At 46.4% G+C, this 14977-nt stretch overlaps 1 protein-coding gene across 1 annotated transcript; it reads right to left on the bottom strand.

The window, feature by feature from the left end:
• Positions 1-379: 379 nt before the first annotated feature.
• Positions 380-14969, bottom strand: CHUK (component of inhibitor of nuclear factor kappa B kinase complex). The gene is made up of 21 exons (XM_033066554.2): positions 14790-14969; positions 14626-14720; positions 13090-13204; positions 11506-11575; positions 10774-10862; positions 10421-10510; positions 10091-10215; positions 9608-9715; positions 9195-9330; positions 8291-8485; positions 7852-7954; positions 6808-6931; positions 6197-6348; positions 5336-5397; positions 4319-4428; positions 2904-2953; positions 2688-2784; positions 2145-2292; positions 1688-1827; positions 1232-1328; positions 380-632 (listed from the first exon to the last, which is right to left on the bottom strand). The coding sequence occupies exons 1-21, from the start codon at positions 14943-14945 to the stop codon at positions 606-608; spliced, it is 2289 nt and encodes a 762-aa protein (XP_032922445.1). The 5' UTR covers positions 14946-14969; the 3' UTR covers positions 380-605.
• Between the last annotated feature and the right edge of the window lie 8 nt (positions 14970-14977).

Raw genomic sequence — 14977 nt, 5'->3', positions numbered from 1 at the left:
GCCCCCGCCCGTCCCTAACCCTATCCCCTCCTTATCCTAATCCCTGTCCCATCCCTATCCTGTACCTATCCCTCCCCTGTCCCATCCCGTACCTGTCCCAGTCGCTATCCCGGTCTCCATCCTGCACCTGTCCCCTGTCCCGTATCTATCCCTAGCCGTTATCCCTATCCCTGTCCCGTACCTGTCCCGTTCCCCACGTGCTGCCGAGGCCGCGCTCCCACCCCCTCCGCGCAGGCGCCGCCGGCGCGCGGCACCATGGGCGCGCCGCTTCGGCGCGGGGTGATGACGTCACCGCCGCCCACCCCAGAGGGGTCCCTGTTGCCAGGCAACGGCGTGATGGCGATGGCGGCGCGGGAACGAGCAGGCCTCAGGGCATGTGTGTATCTCACCACAGAGTTTATTATATATACACGCGCTATACATTCAAGGGACACACGGAAGCGGCGGGCCCTGCCCGCACCCCCTTCCCTGAGGAGGCTCCACGGGCCGGGCCCAGGCTGCTCCCTGGGCGGGGGGCAGCCGGTGATGTCCCACACGGAACGCGGCCGAGCCCGCACTCAGCACACAGAAGGCACTTGGGTGATGCAGCACCTTGGCTCCTGGGGCTACTTCAGCCAGCTCCAGTCGAAACTCTGCAAAAAATAGCAAAGAAAAAAAAAACTGAGCGTGGAGTCTGGCGACTGGATGTGTCTTGTTTGATGAAAAATCAGTCATTGCCCTTAGAAAGGATGCTCCCAGGAGTTAACACAATGCAGCACAGCACAGCAGCCGTACTCACTGAGCCCTGTGAGTCCATTCTAGTTTGGGAGATCATGAGATTTTCCTGGTGACGAAAGGAGGAATGCCTCCTCTGAGGAAAGGCTGAGAGAATTGGGATTGCTCAGCCTAGAGAAGAGGAGCCTCAGAGTGACCTAACTGTGGCCTTCCAGTGCCTGAAAGGGCTACAGGAAAGAAGGAAAGACACTATTTTCATGGGCCTAGCGTGCCAGGACAAAGGGGAATGGGGCTTCACACTGTCAAAGAGCAGGGATGAATGGGATATTGGGAAGAAACATGTATCCATGCACAGGGTGCCCAGAGAAGCTGTGACTGTCCCTTAATCCCTGGAAGTGTCCAAGGCCAGGCTGGATGGGGTTTGGAGCAACCAGATACTTCTTCCTATTCAAGGAGTCCCAGGGCCCCCTTGGGTGTCCCCTAAAAGCCAGGTCCTGGCAGATACACCAGCACTTACCATCATGCTGTTCTGCTCCTGCCTCACCTCCTGCAGAATGCTGCTGAAGAGCTCAAGGTAATTCACATTCTCCCGGATCATGTCAGCAAAATTTTCCCTGCAGGAAGAAAAAAAACCCTAAGGTGATGGATTTCAAGCACCAAAAGTAACACCCCCATCAAAATGTGCTGTACTGGGGAAAAGGAAAAAAAAAAAATCACAAAATTAAACAACCCAAAAAAGTAATTTGTAGTTTGTGCAGTGGCAGGTGGCACAGTTCTATAGCAGTGCATGTGGAACTGGCTCAGAAACAGAGAGCAGAGGTTTCTGAATAGAGAGTTCAACCAAATCCTGGATTGTTTAGAGCATTAGCGACACACAAACTCCCAAAACTTGTCTGGGAAGGATAAAGCCCCTGAGATACTGAACCAGCCACGCTGAGCTCCCTGCAGTGGCTCCTCCCCCAGCAGCTCATACCCATCTTCAGGAGCTGCCAGCGAGGACAGAGGGTGAGGAGCTGCATTCCCTGAGGAGCTCTGCGGGAGCCACGTGGCTGCTGGAGTTGAGGCTGTCCCTTCCAAGCTAGAGCTGACCAGCGATCGAGAGGAGCTCTGAGTCTGGAAGAAAGAAATTCAGAAGAATTTAGGCTTAAATGTTACCTAGGCAAGATTTGGGATTACACAGATACACATGTGGGAACCAGGAGATGGCTTCAGGCACCGTAATTCATGCAAAAAAAGCAGAATACTCTTTAAAACACTTTAACTAGGAAAGCACCTATTTAGCTTCTGCTTTTACCATTTCAGCTGCTCCTCTCTGCAGGGAAAAAAAAAAAACAGCCATGGTGTGGTAGTTGCCCCTTTTTGCTGAGTTTGACGCCTCCTGGCTCGTGCACTGGAAGGAAGTACAAACAAACAGCCCAAGAGCTACTCACACAAGCAATTTTCAGCAAATGCCATATCTCCCTTTGTCTTTTTCCTTGCATCTGCATCACCGAGTTGTCAGCTTCCTTGATGTTATTTAGAGCCACTTCAATCTCAGGGAGCAGGTCAATGATCTTCTGCTTGCAGCCCAAGAGCTTGCTAGAATAAAAACCAAACACAAAGTCACTTCCCAGCACATTCTGGCAAGACCAAAAGCCCCACCTTGGGATTCAAGTTACTCGAAAAATTAATGTACAGATCACTGTGGTGTCTTCTCAGCTCTGTAACACTACTACTTTTTCTCTCCTGAAGATCTGAATTCCAACTTCCAACCGGCAGAATTTGCCTCATTTTAAAGTGAACTTTTGGATGCTAACCATCATGTTTTTAAAAATTAAGTGGAAACTCAACACAGAGGAGCAGAATTAATGCTATGAGAAATGTGTGTGGAGTTTTTTGGGCTCTGACCTCCATGGTCTTCCCTATCCTTTCCTACTACAAAGCTCCAAATGCTGCAGGCTGGATTTGTTTGAAATTTTATCTGCATAAAGTACCTGAGGTGGCCAAAGAGCTCCTTGAGGACTCGGTCCTGGCTCTGTACTGTCTGCACAATGATCTTCACCATGTCTGTGCTGTCACTGTAGGCATGATCTGGAAGGGCCAGCAACCACCACGTTAGTAATTCCTAACAGTAGTTCCTGGGTTCCAGTTTAAACAATTAATTATGGGGTGAAAGTGTGAAACAGTTTTTAAACCATCTTCTTCCATACCTGGAGGTCGTGCTTTTAATTGCTTGTACAGGTCTATGGCTCTCTGCTCCCTTTAAAAAGAAGAATATGATTCAGGCAGGTGTCAGCAGCCAGGTGACTCAAGAAAAAAAGCACTGCAGTGAAGGGATGCCTTTCTGAACTCAAACACTGGATCTTCTCCTACAGCTGGTGCACAAGCATGGCCTTAGGAACACAGAATGTTCTTTCTGTGGTGGAATCCAAAACTTTCCGAAAAGCTGTCTCTCTTTTTCTCCAATTATGCAATTTCTTCTCAGAAAACCACACCAACTGGACCTCATTTTCAGTTTCAAATTTTCACAGGGCTCAGCTGTGTTTTCTTTCCCCCGTATCTTTAATTATCCGATTCTATTTTTGAAACTGTGACTGCACAACTGCCTGAGAAATTCTTGTTCCTGTTCTGCTTTTTTTGCCTGAATTTTAGCGATATTCTGTAAATGGAAAGAGCATCACAAGCAAGATGACTGTGCTTCTCTTCGTCCCATTAAATAAACATTACTTCTTTCAAGTATTTCAAAAGCAGCCAAACTGAAAACTTCCAGCCTTGAAGAAAATCCTCCCTGTTATAAATCCCAGTCTGTCAGAAACAAGCAGCAGTTTCCCAGCTCTGACCCTGATCTACAATGGTGGAATTGCTTAAAAATAATGTTTAAGGAGGCATGATCCTGATTAGTTTGAAGTGCTGCTGTAGGAGGTGGCTTCTCCTTTGTACCACTTCCTCCCCTTTGCACCAATTCTTCTGCAACTACACAGGATGAAAAACAACTTAGCAAAGAGGGAGGGGGGAGAACATGCCAGGAGCAGGCACACTTCCTCCCTGAACAGTCAGAGTTGTTCTGAAGAGCTCTTGTTAACAGATTTAATGGCTGTTAAATCCCTCTCTTTTAGAATTGCCACTTGTGCTCTCAGCAGCAGCCCAGTAACTGCTTCCTATGTCTTCTCAAGATCAGAAATACCATTTAGCTCTTTCATATTTTAATACATAAAAAACAAAATCAACTTTCCAAAAATTTTTGAGATATTTACTCTTGATTTGAAAATACTGAAGGTATTTAACAGGGTTTTGCAAAGATCACATAGTTTTCTCACTCAACAGTAAAGAGAGTCACTCCTCTCCAACACAAAAGGAAATCCCCAGCTGAGATCAAGATTGATCTTAGCCCTGGGCTCTTGTAAGATGAGGTTCCATAGTTCAGTGACAGGGAAGTGTCCCACAGGTGGTGGGATCTTTACTTTCAGCAGCAAAATTATCTCAAATCAATTGTACGCTACTCTGTACTTGTGGTTTGCATTTCAGAATCACTGAGGGAACCAGCAACAGGAGGAAAATAACCCTCAGACACTGAAATACACAAAATCCAATTATATGCAGTAAAATTGAGAAGCACAGGACTCACAAACTCTCCATGACCTCTCCTTGGCGCCTTGCATAGGGACTCTTCTGCAGCTCCACGATTTCAGTGTGCAGAGCCATGATCTGCTCATCCAGGTAGCCAATATCTTCAGCCTGAGGTGAAATGTGGGCACAGATCAGACTGAAGGAGAGACTCAAGGAGATAAAGATCCCCAGAACACTTGTTTGGATAATGGGCTGACTGCCTGGAGAGTTCAGGAGACAAAAATGCTCTTTGACACAACACTGCTACCATAATTGAGGTTTTTGTTCTCAGTGCATGGTATCACCTACAATTAAAGCTCTGACCAGCAACACTGGCTGAGAAAAATCAGTTTATTCACAAATCACCTCTCCATGTCTCTGGATTGCCGCCTAGACAGACTGAGATATCCCTGTGTATACAATGAAACATTTTCCATTCCTGATGAAGGGGCAGGGCAGGTGGAATAACAGAACATAATTCTGATGATCTGCCAAGTAAATACTGGGTGAGGTTCCTAGTTATGTGCAAAAAGCCAGAGACAGCCTTGAATTATTCTTCTAGAAGTAGCCACCTTTTTATCCATTCCTCGGATAACAAAGAAGAGATTACTTTTATTTAAAACTAACTTGCATATTTACTTGCAGCATGCCAGTGATTTATGTCTGTACTCCTCAGTGAAGTCCTGCAATTTGGAAATTGATGCATAGCAAGTGATTGGGTTTCAGCTTCAGCAATGGGAATTTCTGTGTGCAGAAAATCCAGCCAGGAAGATTCCTGACCCATAGCAACACCATTTCTTTTGGGCAACAAGTAACGTGTCTCCGCATTCCACTTTCCTTTTTAGAGAACTGAGTCTGGTGACTTTTGTTGTTTTTGTCCAAATCCATTCAAACTTTTTAATTGCACCTGCAATGATATCCCTGTTCCCACAGCAGGCAGGGTATGAAACACTGAAGGGACACAGCAGAGGCACATTAAATCCCTGTCACAATCTCCCTCACACAGAGGTAATGCAGCTTCTTTAACATCCCCTACCTGTGCACACTGAGAGGCTTTCTCTTCCATTTCCTTCCAGGCTTTGAGCATCTTCTCTGAAGCTTAAGAAAAAAAAAAAGAGTTGTTAATTTATAAAAAGACATTAAGAAAGCAAGACTTGAATTTTCCCTATATTGGTGTAATTTGAACACAAAGAACATGATGCTGACTCTCCCAGCAGGAGTCATGACCCAGAGATCACAGACACAGCAAAGCTGCAACTCTGTGCTCAACCTTAACTCACACACAAACCTTTGGTAGTATTTCACTGCTTGCAATCACCGACTCTGAGCCTTCAAATTCCACCATTAAGCTCAACACCTGCCACTTCTGATTGAACACAGACTGTCCAAACCCAGTTCAAAGTGTCTTTCCATTTTCCATCATCATCCTTCAGCCCAGCCATCATTTTTGACTCAGGTCATTTTTGACTTTGCTATTCTCTCCTGAACACTATTTCTTTCTGGGACATGAAACTGTAGCTGGTGCTTTTTCAGCCCATCTCTCACCCTGACAAACAGCTTCTCCTGGTAACAAGCACAGCAGCTTGCTAGCACTGACAGCAAGTGCAGCAGTTCTGCCTTCTACCTGGTGCCCAGTCAGAACTCCAAATGAATGAGACTCTGAATGAATAGCAAATATTTACATCAGCAGCACTATTAATGCCCCTGTTTTCTGTTCTCAGTGGAGAACAACTAACCACTTGTCTCACCATCACTGAAGTCTCCAAAAACATTCTGGTTTTTATCCTCCTGCCAAACTCTTCTCCTGCCCCCCCCCAGCTAAGATACACCCACAAAGACGCTGAGCTCCTTTCCAGCATTACAGGAGATACCCAGACAAGTCTTCCCCAATACCTACATATGCCATAAGCCATCTGGTCACTGTATCTCTCCAGGTCGAGGCGAATGCTCTGGTGGAAGAATTCCAGCTTTGCTTTCAGCTGCTGGGATGCTGACACCATGTTGTTCTTCATTTTGATCAGGTTGGCGTTATACCGAAGGAGGCTGAGCCTAACAGATGGAACAAGGACAGCACACATGAGCTGGAAAGCCCAGCTGGACTTAAAAAAGAGGGAATTCTGTTACTCTAAGGCTGACTGAGCACTGGCACAAGGTGCCCAGAGAGGTTGTGGAGTCTCCACCTTTGGAGATATTTGAGACCTGTCTGGATGCATCCTTTTTGAGCACGGATTGTGCTGGAGGGCTTCCAGAGGACCCCATCAACTCAGCCATGTTGTGAGACAGAGCATATTCAAGTGGTTTTTGGTTATCATCAATGTCAGGCATTACCCAGCACAATTCCTGGAATGGAATAAGCTCCCAGCCCAAATATGTTTTATAATGTAAAGGCACAGAACAGCATAAGGCTATAAAACTCTGGGGAACCAAAACTCCCTGAAATGCACGATTCCAGGCAAACAGAGCCTGTGCTGGCACAGCAGTGATCCCTCTGAATGAGTGACAACTCACATGGCAGCTCTCTGTCCCTGGAAGAGCCTGCTGTAATCCTCCTTCAGCCCAATGACGTAGTGAACCGCTTCTGCCCACACCTTGCGCAGTTGAGGGATCGGCAGCTGGATTTTGCTGTCCTGGACTGAACACAGGAGAAACAGTGCAGTGACAGCTCTGGAAAATGACTACATTCCTAATTCCTGCTTCAGGTGCCTAGGAAGCCAAGTTCTGCTCAATTGCCAGGTGATGCTGCTGAAGTAGGTACGAGTTTTTCATGTCACAACTCTCCAGGTATATGACATAAGCAGGGCAAAACCCCGTAGGGGGTTTTGGCCAAAAAACTCTTAAATTTAGTTGCTCCATTTTCTCCATTGATACTGGTCACTGTCCTGATCTGTTTCATCTGAAAATGTCTTCAAACCTTTTATAGGTTTCGTCTCGGATTTCCTGATGTAGATGTTAAGGGGAAAAGATGCAGGTGTGTTCCCTGACAGAGACAGGAACTGTCAGTACTCTGGGGTTGCAATAAGCATGGTGTAAAAAGCCTTTGCTCCAAGAAATTCAGCACAGTGGTGCCATGCAATGAGATTCATCAGAATAAAACAGCCCAGAACACAGAAAAACCTGAGTGACACTAGAAGAGGAGGAAAACCACTGGAGACAGGCCAAAGAAAATTAAGTTACTGCATGTCACAAGGCATTTTCTTTACACACAGATGTCTCCTGTCCCTGACACTACTTTTCTTTCTCAGAGGTACAGAGGGTCATTCATACAGATACAGGTTTATGATAAATAAACCTTCAGAGAGGTCTGCTCAGTTGTGCAATGACTGCTGTCATCTCAGGAGACAAGTAGGGGAAGCAGCAAGCAGAGAAGCAGCTCCCTAAAAGCACAAACTGTCTCTGCCAGGGCTCTGACGTCAGGACAAGGTGTTAGACTGCTACAGGTTCTTAAATGGTTCTCTCTAAATCAGACAGAGCCCTTCAAGACAACACACAGGGTTTTATAAAGCAGATTCCATTTCATTTTGCATGAGAACAGCACTTCCTCACCACACTCACCAATGTAGTTGACACAGTCAGACAGACTCCGAGAAGCAAAGGGGCCATCGTAGACAGTTTTGCTTTTATCAAACAAATAGACCATGTAGCTGTCCCACCCTCTCTGCAAAGAAAAGAGAAGAGAATATAAGCAAGAGAAACCCCAAGTACTAACCCTGTACATCATGAACTAAATATTGTGGGCACTCTCTCTTACCAAGTGCCTTAAACTTATTTTGATAGATCCTACAGGAAGACAGAATTCTATCCTAGCAATTAATTAAATATTTAGGCACAGTACAAGTACAGAAACCTGCTTACATTACCCAATAAAAGATTTTTAGAATTACTACATTTACAGAGCAAACTGTCTCCTGCGGGAGAAGATTTTGGCAATTTATCTTCCCTAAGATTTTAAATTCCCTAAGAATGTGAAAGACATGAACAGAATCCTTCTTACCACACCATCAATAACACACTGGGAAGCAGGTTTCCGAGGGTCCAGGCAAATCCCTGTTTCCAACAGCAGCTCCTGATTTCCAGTGCTTATTCCAGTTTCAAACTCAATGCGATTCTGAAGGGAATGAAGGCTTTCCTCAGGATGCAAAAGGAAGGACACAATCTTGGCAGAGGTCATGTTCAGGATGTGTACTATCTGTAAAAAGAGGACAAGTAGATTACAAATCCTTGGATATCAAAGGAACACAAGCCACAGGATCAAAATGGGAACATCATTTGCTTTTAATAACCACAATAATAAATTCAGGAACAAAGCCTCACATAAAAAACTCAAAGCCTGGACCTGTAACTTTTAATGTCAGAGAAAACAACAATCCAACACCCTTCACAAGCCCTGCTGCAGCTTAGTTACATCAAAAGACAAAATTATCCTCCTGTTTACACACAGGTTTGCCTTGGCTAGTCTGACTCCAGCAAAGCTCAAGTAATTATCTGAAGAGTAAAAATCAGGTGAATGTCACCTCTGTTCTACTACAGGCATTACTACCATAGTACACGGGTACACCTGGAGGTCACAGCATCAACAGTGAACTCTTGGAAAACCGCTATTAGCAAATATTAAACCCTTATTTGATCCTGGTGAGCCCTTTCCAAGATAATAAACAGTAATACAAGGTCATCCTTCTATTCCAAATGTAAAGCTAGAGGAGATTTTAATTGCAGGAGATGTTTTGTCTTCCAGTATGTACTGGACAGGTTGTATATGCATTCACTTCCTGATACCAAGAAAAACAATTCCTGGAAGCTGGATGATGCCAGGATTACAGCTTTGCTCCATTGAATACACTCTCTGGCCTCTGGGATGCTTTCAGAAGGCCTTTAAACCAGCAGCAGCCCCCACTCACCTTCAGATTCAGTATGTGATCCATTATTAGGAAACACCTCGGACGATTGGTCTCAGGATCTGAACCTCCACCCCTCTGCTGTGGATCCCAATTCAGCATCAGCTGCAACCAGTTTTCCATGGGTTCTACAATCAAACTAAAGCAGAAGGGCTGTAAGAAGACGCTCACAACAGAAGCTGTAAGACAAGGGAGGCCTTCACTGGGCTGAAGCAGCTCTGACCATCTTTGTAAGTAACAGGCACTGGAGAGCCTGAAGTACCCAAAAAGAAGGCACTCACTACAGGCTATGCCTTAACAGCAAACAGCAGCTTGGCAGGAGCTTGAAACACTCCAGAGAAAGGAGGAGGAGCTCTCAATGCCTGGGATGAAGGAGAAGAGCCCTCAGTTTAGAACTGTGATGAGGACACACGTACCTGCAGAGGCTGTGAGGCTGTGGCAGGTGGGTGCTGAAGCGAACCTCCCCGTTCATCTCTTCAGAGGCAAAGATGTGCTTTGGGTCCTTCTTCTTGATTTTTTCATGCCTGGAAAATAAAATCCTTTGTGTAGATACTGAGGAGTGTAAGGGGGCAACTCAAGTCAGCAAAAAAGTGCCAGTGTCCAGCAGCTTTAGAAAACAAACTCATCTTTCAGAACAAATATGCCATTTTCAATCCACCCAGAACATCCCCATGTGGAACAGAGGAGCCCTTCCAATTAATTCTGCCTCTGGAAAGATTTACCTCTTATCTTGTTCTAACAGAAACCCAAGTTTCCCATTTTTTTCTGTTTCAGAACCACCCTTTTAAAAACAAAGCAAACATACACTCCGTGCACAGCAAGACAAGCAGAAACCTCCCTATGCAAGTTAATGTCTTTCAGCACAGTTTTAAGCACCTCTTCCAGAATAAGTGTCTTACCAGGCAAAGGGCTGCAGATTATGTAAGAAAGGTCTAAATCCTGCAATGCATTCAAACACCATTGTCCCAAAGCTCCAGTAGTCAACAGTAACAGAGTAGGATTTGTTCTCAAAGAGCTCTGGAGCCTAAAAACAATCACAAAAAGACACTTTGACTGTGGTGGTTCCTTGCATTTCTGCAGAGACAAAGCTGAATCCAAGTGTTTCTCCCTGAGACAGGACACCCTTGGGACAGGTCCCCAGGATCTCCAGTTTTGGAGGTTTCGGCTCTTGGCAGTGCCAAGCCACAGCTGCCCTGCCCCAGTGCTGGTGACACTAAAAAAATCCTTACCAGATATTGCAATGTTCCAACAAATGAAGTGCATAAACTTCCTTGATCCAGATCCTTTGCATATCCCAGGTCTATTATTTTGTGAACAATCTGCAAACAGTTTAAACAGTTCATCAGAAGAGCAAATGCTGAGGGGAAAAAAAACCAAACACCAAACAACCCAAAACCTGCTCAGTGACAGCCACAGAATACTCTCAAGAGAAAAGCCAGAATGGAAATTCTGGAGAAAGTCCATGGCAAAGCTTCAGCAACAGTGTTAAAGCTTTTAGTAAATGTACAGTTGAGTTTTCAGTCCACTTCCACGTGACAGCTTCCAGAAATGACAGTGGAAACACACTGATCCCCTGACTCACCTTCCCACCTTCATCCTGAAGAACAATATTTTCAGGCTTTAAATCTCTGTGTATAATTCTGTTCTCATGCAAATACTGGATACCAGACCCTGAAAGACATGTGTTTGTTTTAACAGAAAATAAAATTCACATTGATTAAACATACATCTGATAAAAACCTGATACTGGGGGGCAAGTTCCCAGCCTGCCACGATTTGCCACCACTCACTTCTACATTTAACAGCTTCCAAAGCTGTGTTTATTCTACACTGCATTTTCATATCTTTGCAAAGATGTGCCACAGACACTCAACATATTATGGAAAAAAAAAAAAAAAACAACAAAAACCAACACAACATTCTGGAAGGGGAACAAGGATAAAGGAATTCAGCTGGAAGTCCTCTTGAGCACTGAAAGGACAGAAGCCCAGGCCAGTACTTTAAAATACTTTCTCATGCCAAAACTTCCTCTTCCTAAAAGCAGTGACATGTTATCTGTAAGAGAATTAAGAAAACAAGGAGCTTTCCTGGAAAACCTTTTTCCTAGAGAAACCCAGGCATTACCCTTTATCAGACAGCTCTTCCTTCCTATGGTGTCCAAAAAAAACGGGTACTTCCCAATGAGCCTGATTTTTTTAATACTCTGCTCATTTTAGTTCCCTTTTCATGGGAAATGCCACTACACTTAAAAAAAAACCAAACCAAAGAAAAACCAAACGAAAAAACAAACAAAAAGAAAGCACTAACTACATACCAATGTCACTAAGCAGAGAAAGGATTTGACTTTCCTTCAGCCCACAGCAGTTTTCTGGTTTGTTTAACAACTAAAAAAAAGCAAAACGTGTTCAGACCCACACTTGCAACAGTTAACAGCAAAAAACAACTTTTCCCATCCCCTGCTGAAAGTACCCAGCAAACAGCACAGCTCAAGGATCATTCCAGCTGAATGGGGCAGTTGACTTGTGCAATAAAATCATGGCCAAGAGGATAAATCAAACAAAATGAAAATTCAGAAAGCAAAGGGGTAGGAGACAAAGGCAGGGCCGCAGGGCTGCAGGCAAGGGAGGCTCCCCCTCAGCACTGTCTTAACGAGCTGTCAATAAAAGCAGCCTCAGCAATTTTCTAACTTTTACTGCACTCAAGACTTTCAGAAGTGACTGAGGTGCTTCAGCCCTCACCATGGATTCACAAGGAGAAATTAACAGTGAAATGAAACACAAATGATGCCAAACAAAATATTTAAAGAACACAATCAGAAATTTTAAAAAATGGTTTTGTTTTTTTTCCTTTAAGGAACAAAGCAGTACAGAACAGCAGGTGGAATGAAGCATGTTACTTCCTAAATTGTTTAGGCATCTATGCCACACCTAAGGATTCATCAGAAACTGAGTGACTGCAAGCACTGCATTGCAAGTAGAGCTAATGTCTCAGCCAGTGTTTAATCTACCTGCAGGGAGTCTCCAAACTTTTACTGCAATAATACAACAGCCAGATGTCCCCAAGAACAAAGCCACATGCATGTGTCTGTAACCCTCAAATGCTTTTTCATCTATGTCCCTTCTTGTGCTGTGACTTAAATCTCAGAAGTGTCTCTGGACTGTTTTTAACAACTCCAAACCATATAATGGGATGGGGTTATTGCATTCACCAGCTGCCCATGGTCCCCAGGGCTGTAACATCAGTTACAAACACTAAAGAAATATGAGTTTCCTGACCACGTAGATGAAGTGATTTCTAAGCAAATCCTGATTTGACAGGGATTTGCTGCTTCAGCCCTACAGAAGTTGCTGCTTTCTCAATCCAGCTGTAATGGAAAGAGCATAAACTGTATCAGGTCACGAAGCCACTGCCTGGGGAAGTACTGGAAGGCTCCTTTATTTTTGGGTGTTGTCAGTGTGCAGATTGACAGTTCCCAGTTCAGCAGGAATAGCAAAGGTTCAGAATCCCGAGGTCCCAGCCCAGCACTAATAGGCCCATTCCCCCTGCTGAGAGCAACATAACACTGGATACACATGAATCCAAACCAGTCAGACTCCGAACAGATGGAGACACAGTAGCAAACAAGCCAAACATGCTGGGTGGCAGCAGCTGCACTAATGCTAAAGCAGCTCCACGAAGGGACACACTCTGCCAGGATAAGAGTATCTGCCCTTGGGTTGCCCTCTGGTTTCAAAAACACAAGCCTCGTTTCCCACATGTGACTTTTTCCCACCCTACTTCACTTCCTCACACCTGTACCCAAAAGGAGAAGCAGCACAGAGCAGAGGTGGGCACAGGAGCAGCATAGCACGCCATGTTTGGGTTTATTTGGTTTTATTGGAAGCAAAGCAGGCAGTACCTTGCGGAGGTCACCCCCCGAGCAATACTCCATGGCCAGCAGAGGAACGTCGTTCACCAGGAAGTTCATCTCCTCGGGAACTTCGCAGGCTCTCACCACGTTGGGATGGTTCAGCCTAAGCACATGGAGAGCTGGATGAAAACTCTCCCAGGAGACAACAGATTCCAGTGTAATCATGTGTTATGTGCCAGGGACAGCTTCTGGAATACTTGCTCACTTGTCAGCTGGCACCTACCATTACCCAAATACATAAAATCCATACTTCAGGAATACACAAACCAGTGAGGAGCACAAACAGTGTCTCAAAGCCAAGGTACAGGTACTCAAGTTCTGAATTCTTGCACAGTCCTGGCAGTCATTACTTGTGTGTGTGTATGTGCTGCTGTATGTAGGAACAGACTGCCCCTGGCCCAAGTGTTTCACAAGAATCCCTTAACGCCTGGGTGACTGCAGCAGGCAGGTGAAAGCCACATTCAGAGGGAAAAATTAACCTCTTCAGCTGAATTCAAATAGCTGCTTCCTGACTGTCTCTAATACATGCTACTCTTGAGAATAAATGACATATCCAGAAGGAAATGAAGGCAAATTAATTCTCTCCACATCTTCTAAAGCCTCTGGACACCAATGCAAGAGCAGCTTGTGACTCAGTGGCTCTTTTCAGCAACCAAATCAGACATAGCCAAGACTTGCACATTCATGCTCCCTGTGAGTGGTTCCCCTGCATCATAGCACAGAGTGGGCAGATGAGGGTAACAAAGCAGGAGCTCAGAAAAGCCCTGAACAGCAGAGTCACTGCAGGTCTTGGGGAGGACAAATCAGAGCGTCCCACCAGTGGGACAGAGGACTTCCTGCTCCAGGATCTTTCTCAGGAGCAGTTCTGTGAGACCCAAACACCCAGAGGCAGCCCCCACATCCATGAGACCAAAGCTGTCCGACCCTGTTTCACCTGCTGGAGAGGGAGGGTGGGCAGCACAGAGTATCGACTTTCTCACGAGAAAATGTAAGGAGAATTTATTCTTTACATTCGGCAGCATAAAAGACAAAAAGCAATTCCAGGATTCCCGGGTTGCTAAGTCAAAAACAAAGGTACCGCAGGGTATGGGAACACGTGGGTGTTCCCAAGTCACATCAAAACTCAACCCACAGGGCCGTGTGAGTTTGGAGGAATTTCGGATGAGTGAACAGCCCAGGCAGCACATCAGGGCAGGGGGCTTGGGGATCGTCAGTTCCCAAGCCAAGCCATGAGCTAGGACACTGGGATGAGACAAGAACAGGCATGCCAGGTGACAAGCGGTCCCCACTCCCAAGCTGCCTCAGCAGCCAAGGCACCAGCTGTCCCCACATTTTCCCGTCTCCCCAGCCGTTCCAGGGGCTGACTCCCGGCACTCCCCTCTCCCGGCCAATCCACGGACTGACCCCCGCTGTCCCCTCTTTGGCCAGTCCAGGGGCAGACCCCGGCTGCCCCTCTCCCTGTCTGTCCGGTGCCGCCGAGCCGAGCCGAGCCGAGCCGAGCCGTGCCGGCCCGCCCGCACTCACTTCTTCATGATGTCGATCTCGTGACACCAGCGGTCCTTGTTCTTGACGCTGAGCTCCAGCCGGCACGACTTGATGGCCACGCGGTCGCCCGAATCCTGCGGGACACAGCGCCGTCAGCCGCCCCGGCCCGGCCGTGCCCTCCCCGCCGCCCGGCCCGGCCCCACCTGGTGCTGGTACAGGCACACGTTGCCGAAGCCGCCGGTGCCCAGGCGGTCGCGCATCTCCCAGGGCCCGCAGCCGCCGGCCGGGTGCCCGCGCAGCGCAGCCCCGGCGGGGGGCCGCTCGCCGGCGGCGGGCGCGGGGGGGCCGCCCCGCTCCATGGCTCGGCCGCTCGCTGCGGCACTCCGCCTTT

The sequence above is a fragment of the Catharus ustulatus genome, chromosome 8, assembly GCF_009819885.2.
Source record: "Catharus ustulatus isolate bCatUst1 chromosome 8, bCatUst1.pri.v2, whole genome shotgun sequence".
Taxonomy (NCBI): Eukaryota; Metazoa; Chordata; class Aves; order Passeriformes; family Turdidae; genus Catharus; species Catharus ustulatus.
This window is presented reverse-complemented; position numbering and strand designations above follow the sequence as displayed.

Bases quoted from the DNA above. Each gene is read 5' to 3' on its own strand.
- CHUK (XM_033066554.2), bottom strand. From the start codon at position 14,945: ATGGAGCGGGGCGGCCCCCCCGCGCCCGCCGCCGGCGAGCGGCCCCCC. The intron at 10,863-11,505 runs GTATGTAGTTAG...CATGTCTTTCAG, and splicing joins TTCTCTGCTTAGTGACATTG to GGTCTGGTATCCAGTATTTG. The intron at 10,216-10,420 runs GTAAGGATTTTT...GATTGTTTTTAG, and splicing joins TTGGAACATTGCAATATCTG to GCTCCAGAGCTCTTTGAGAA.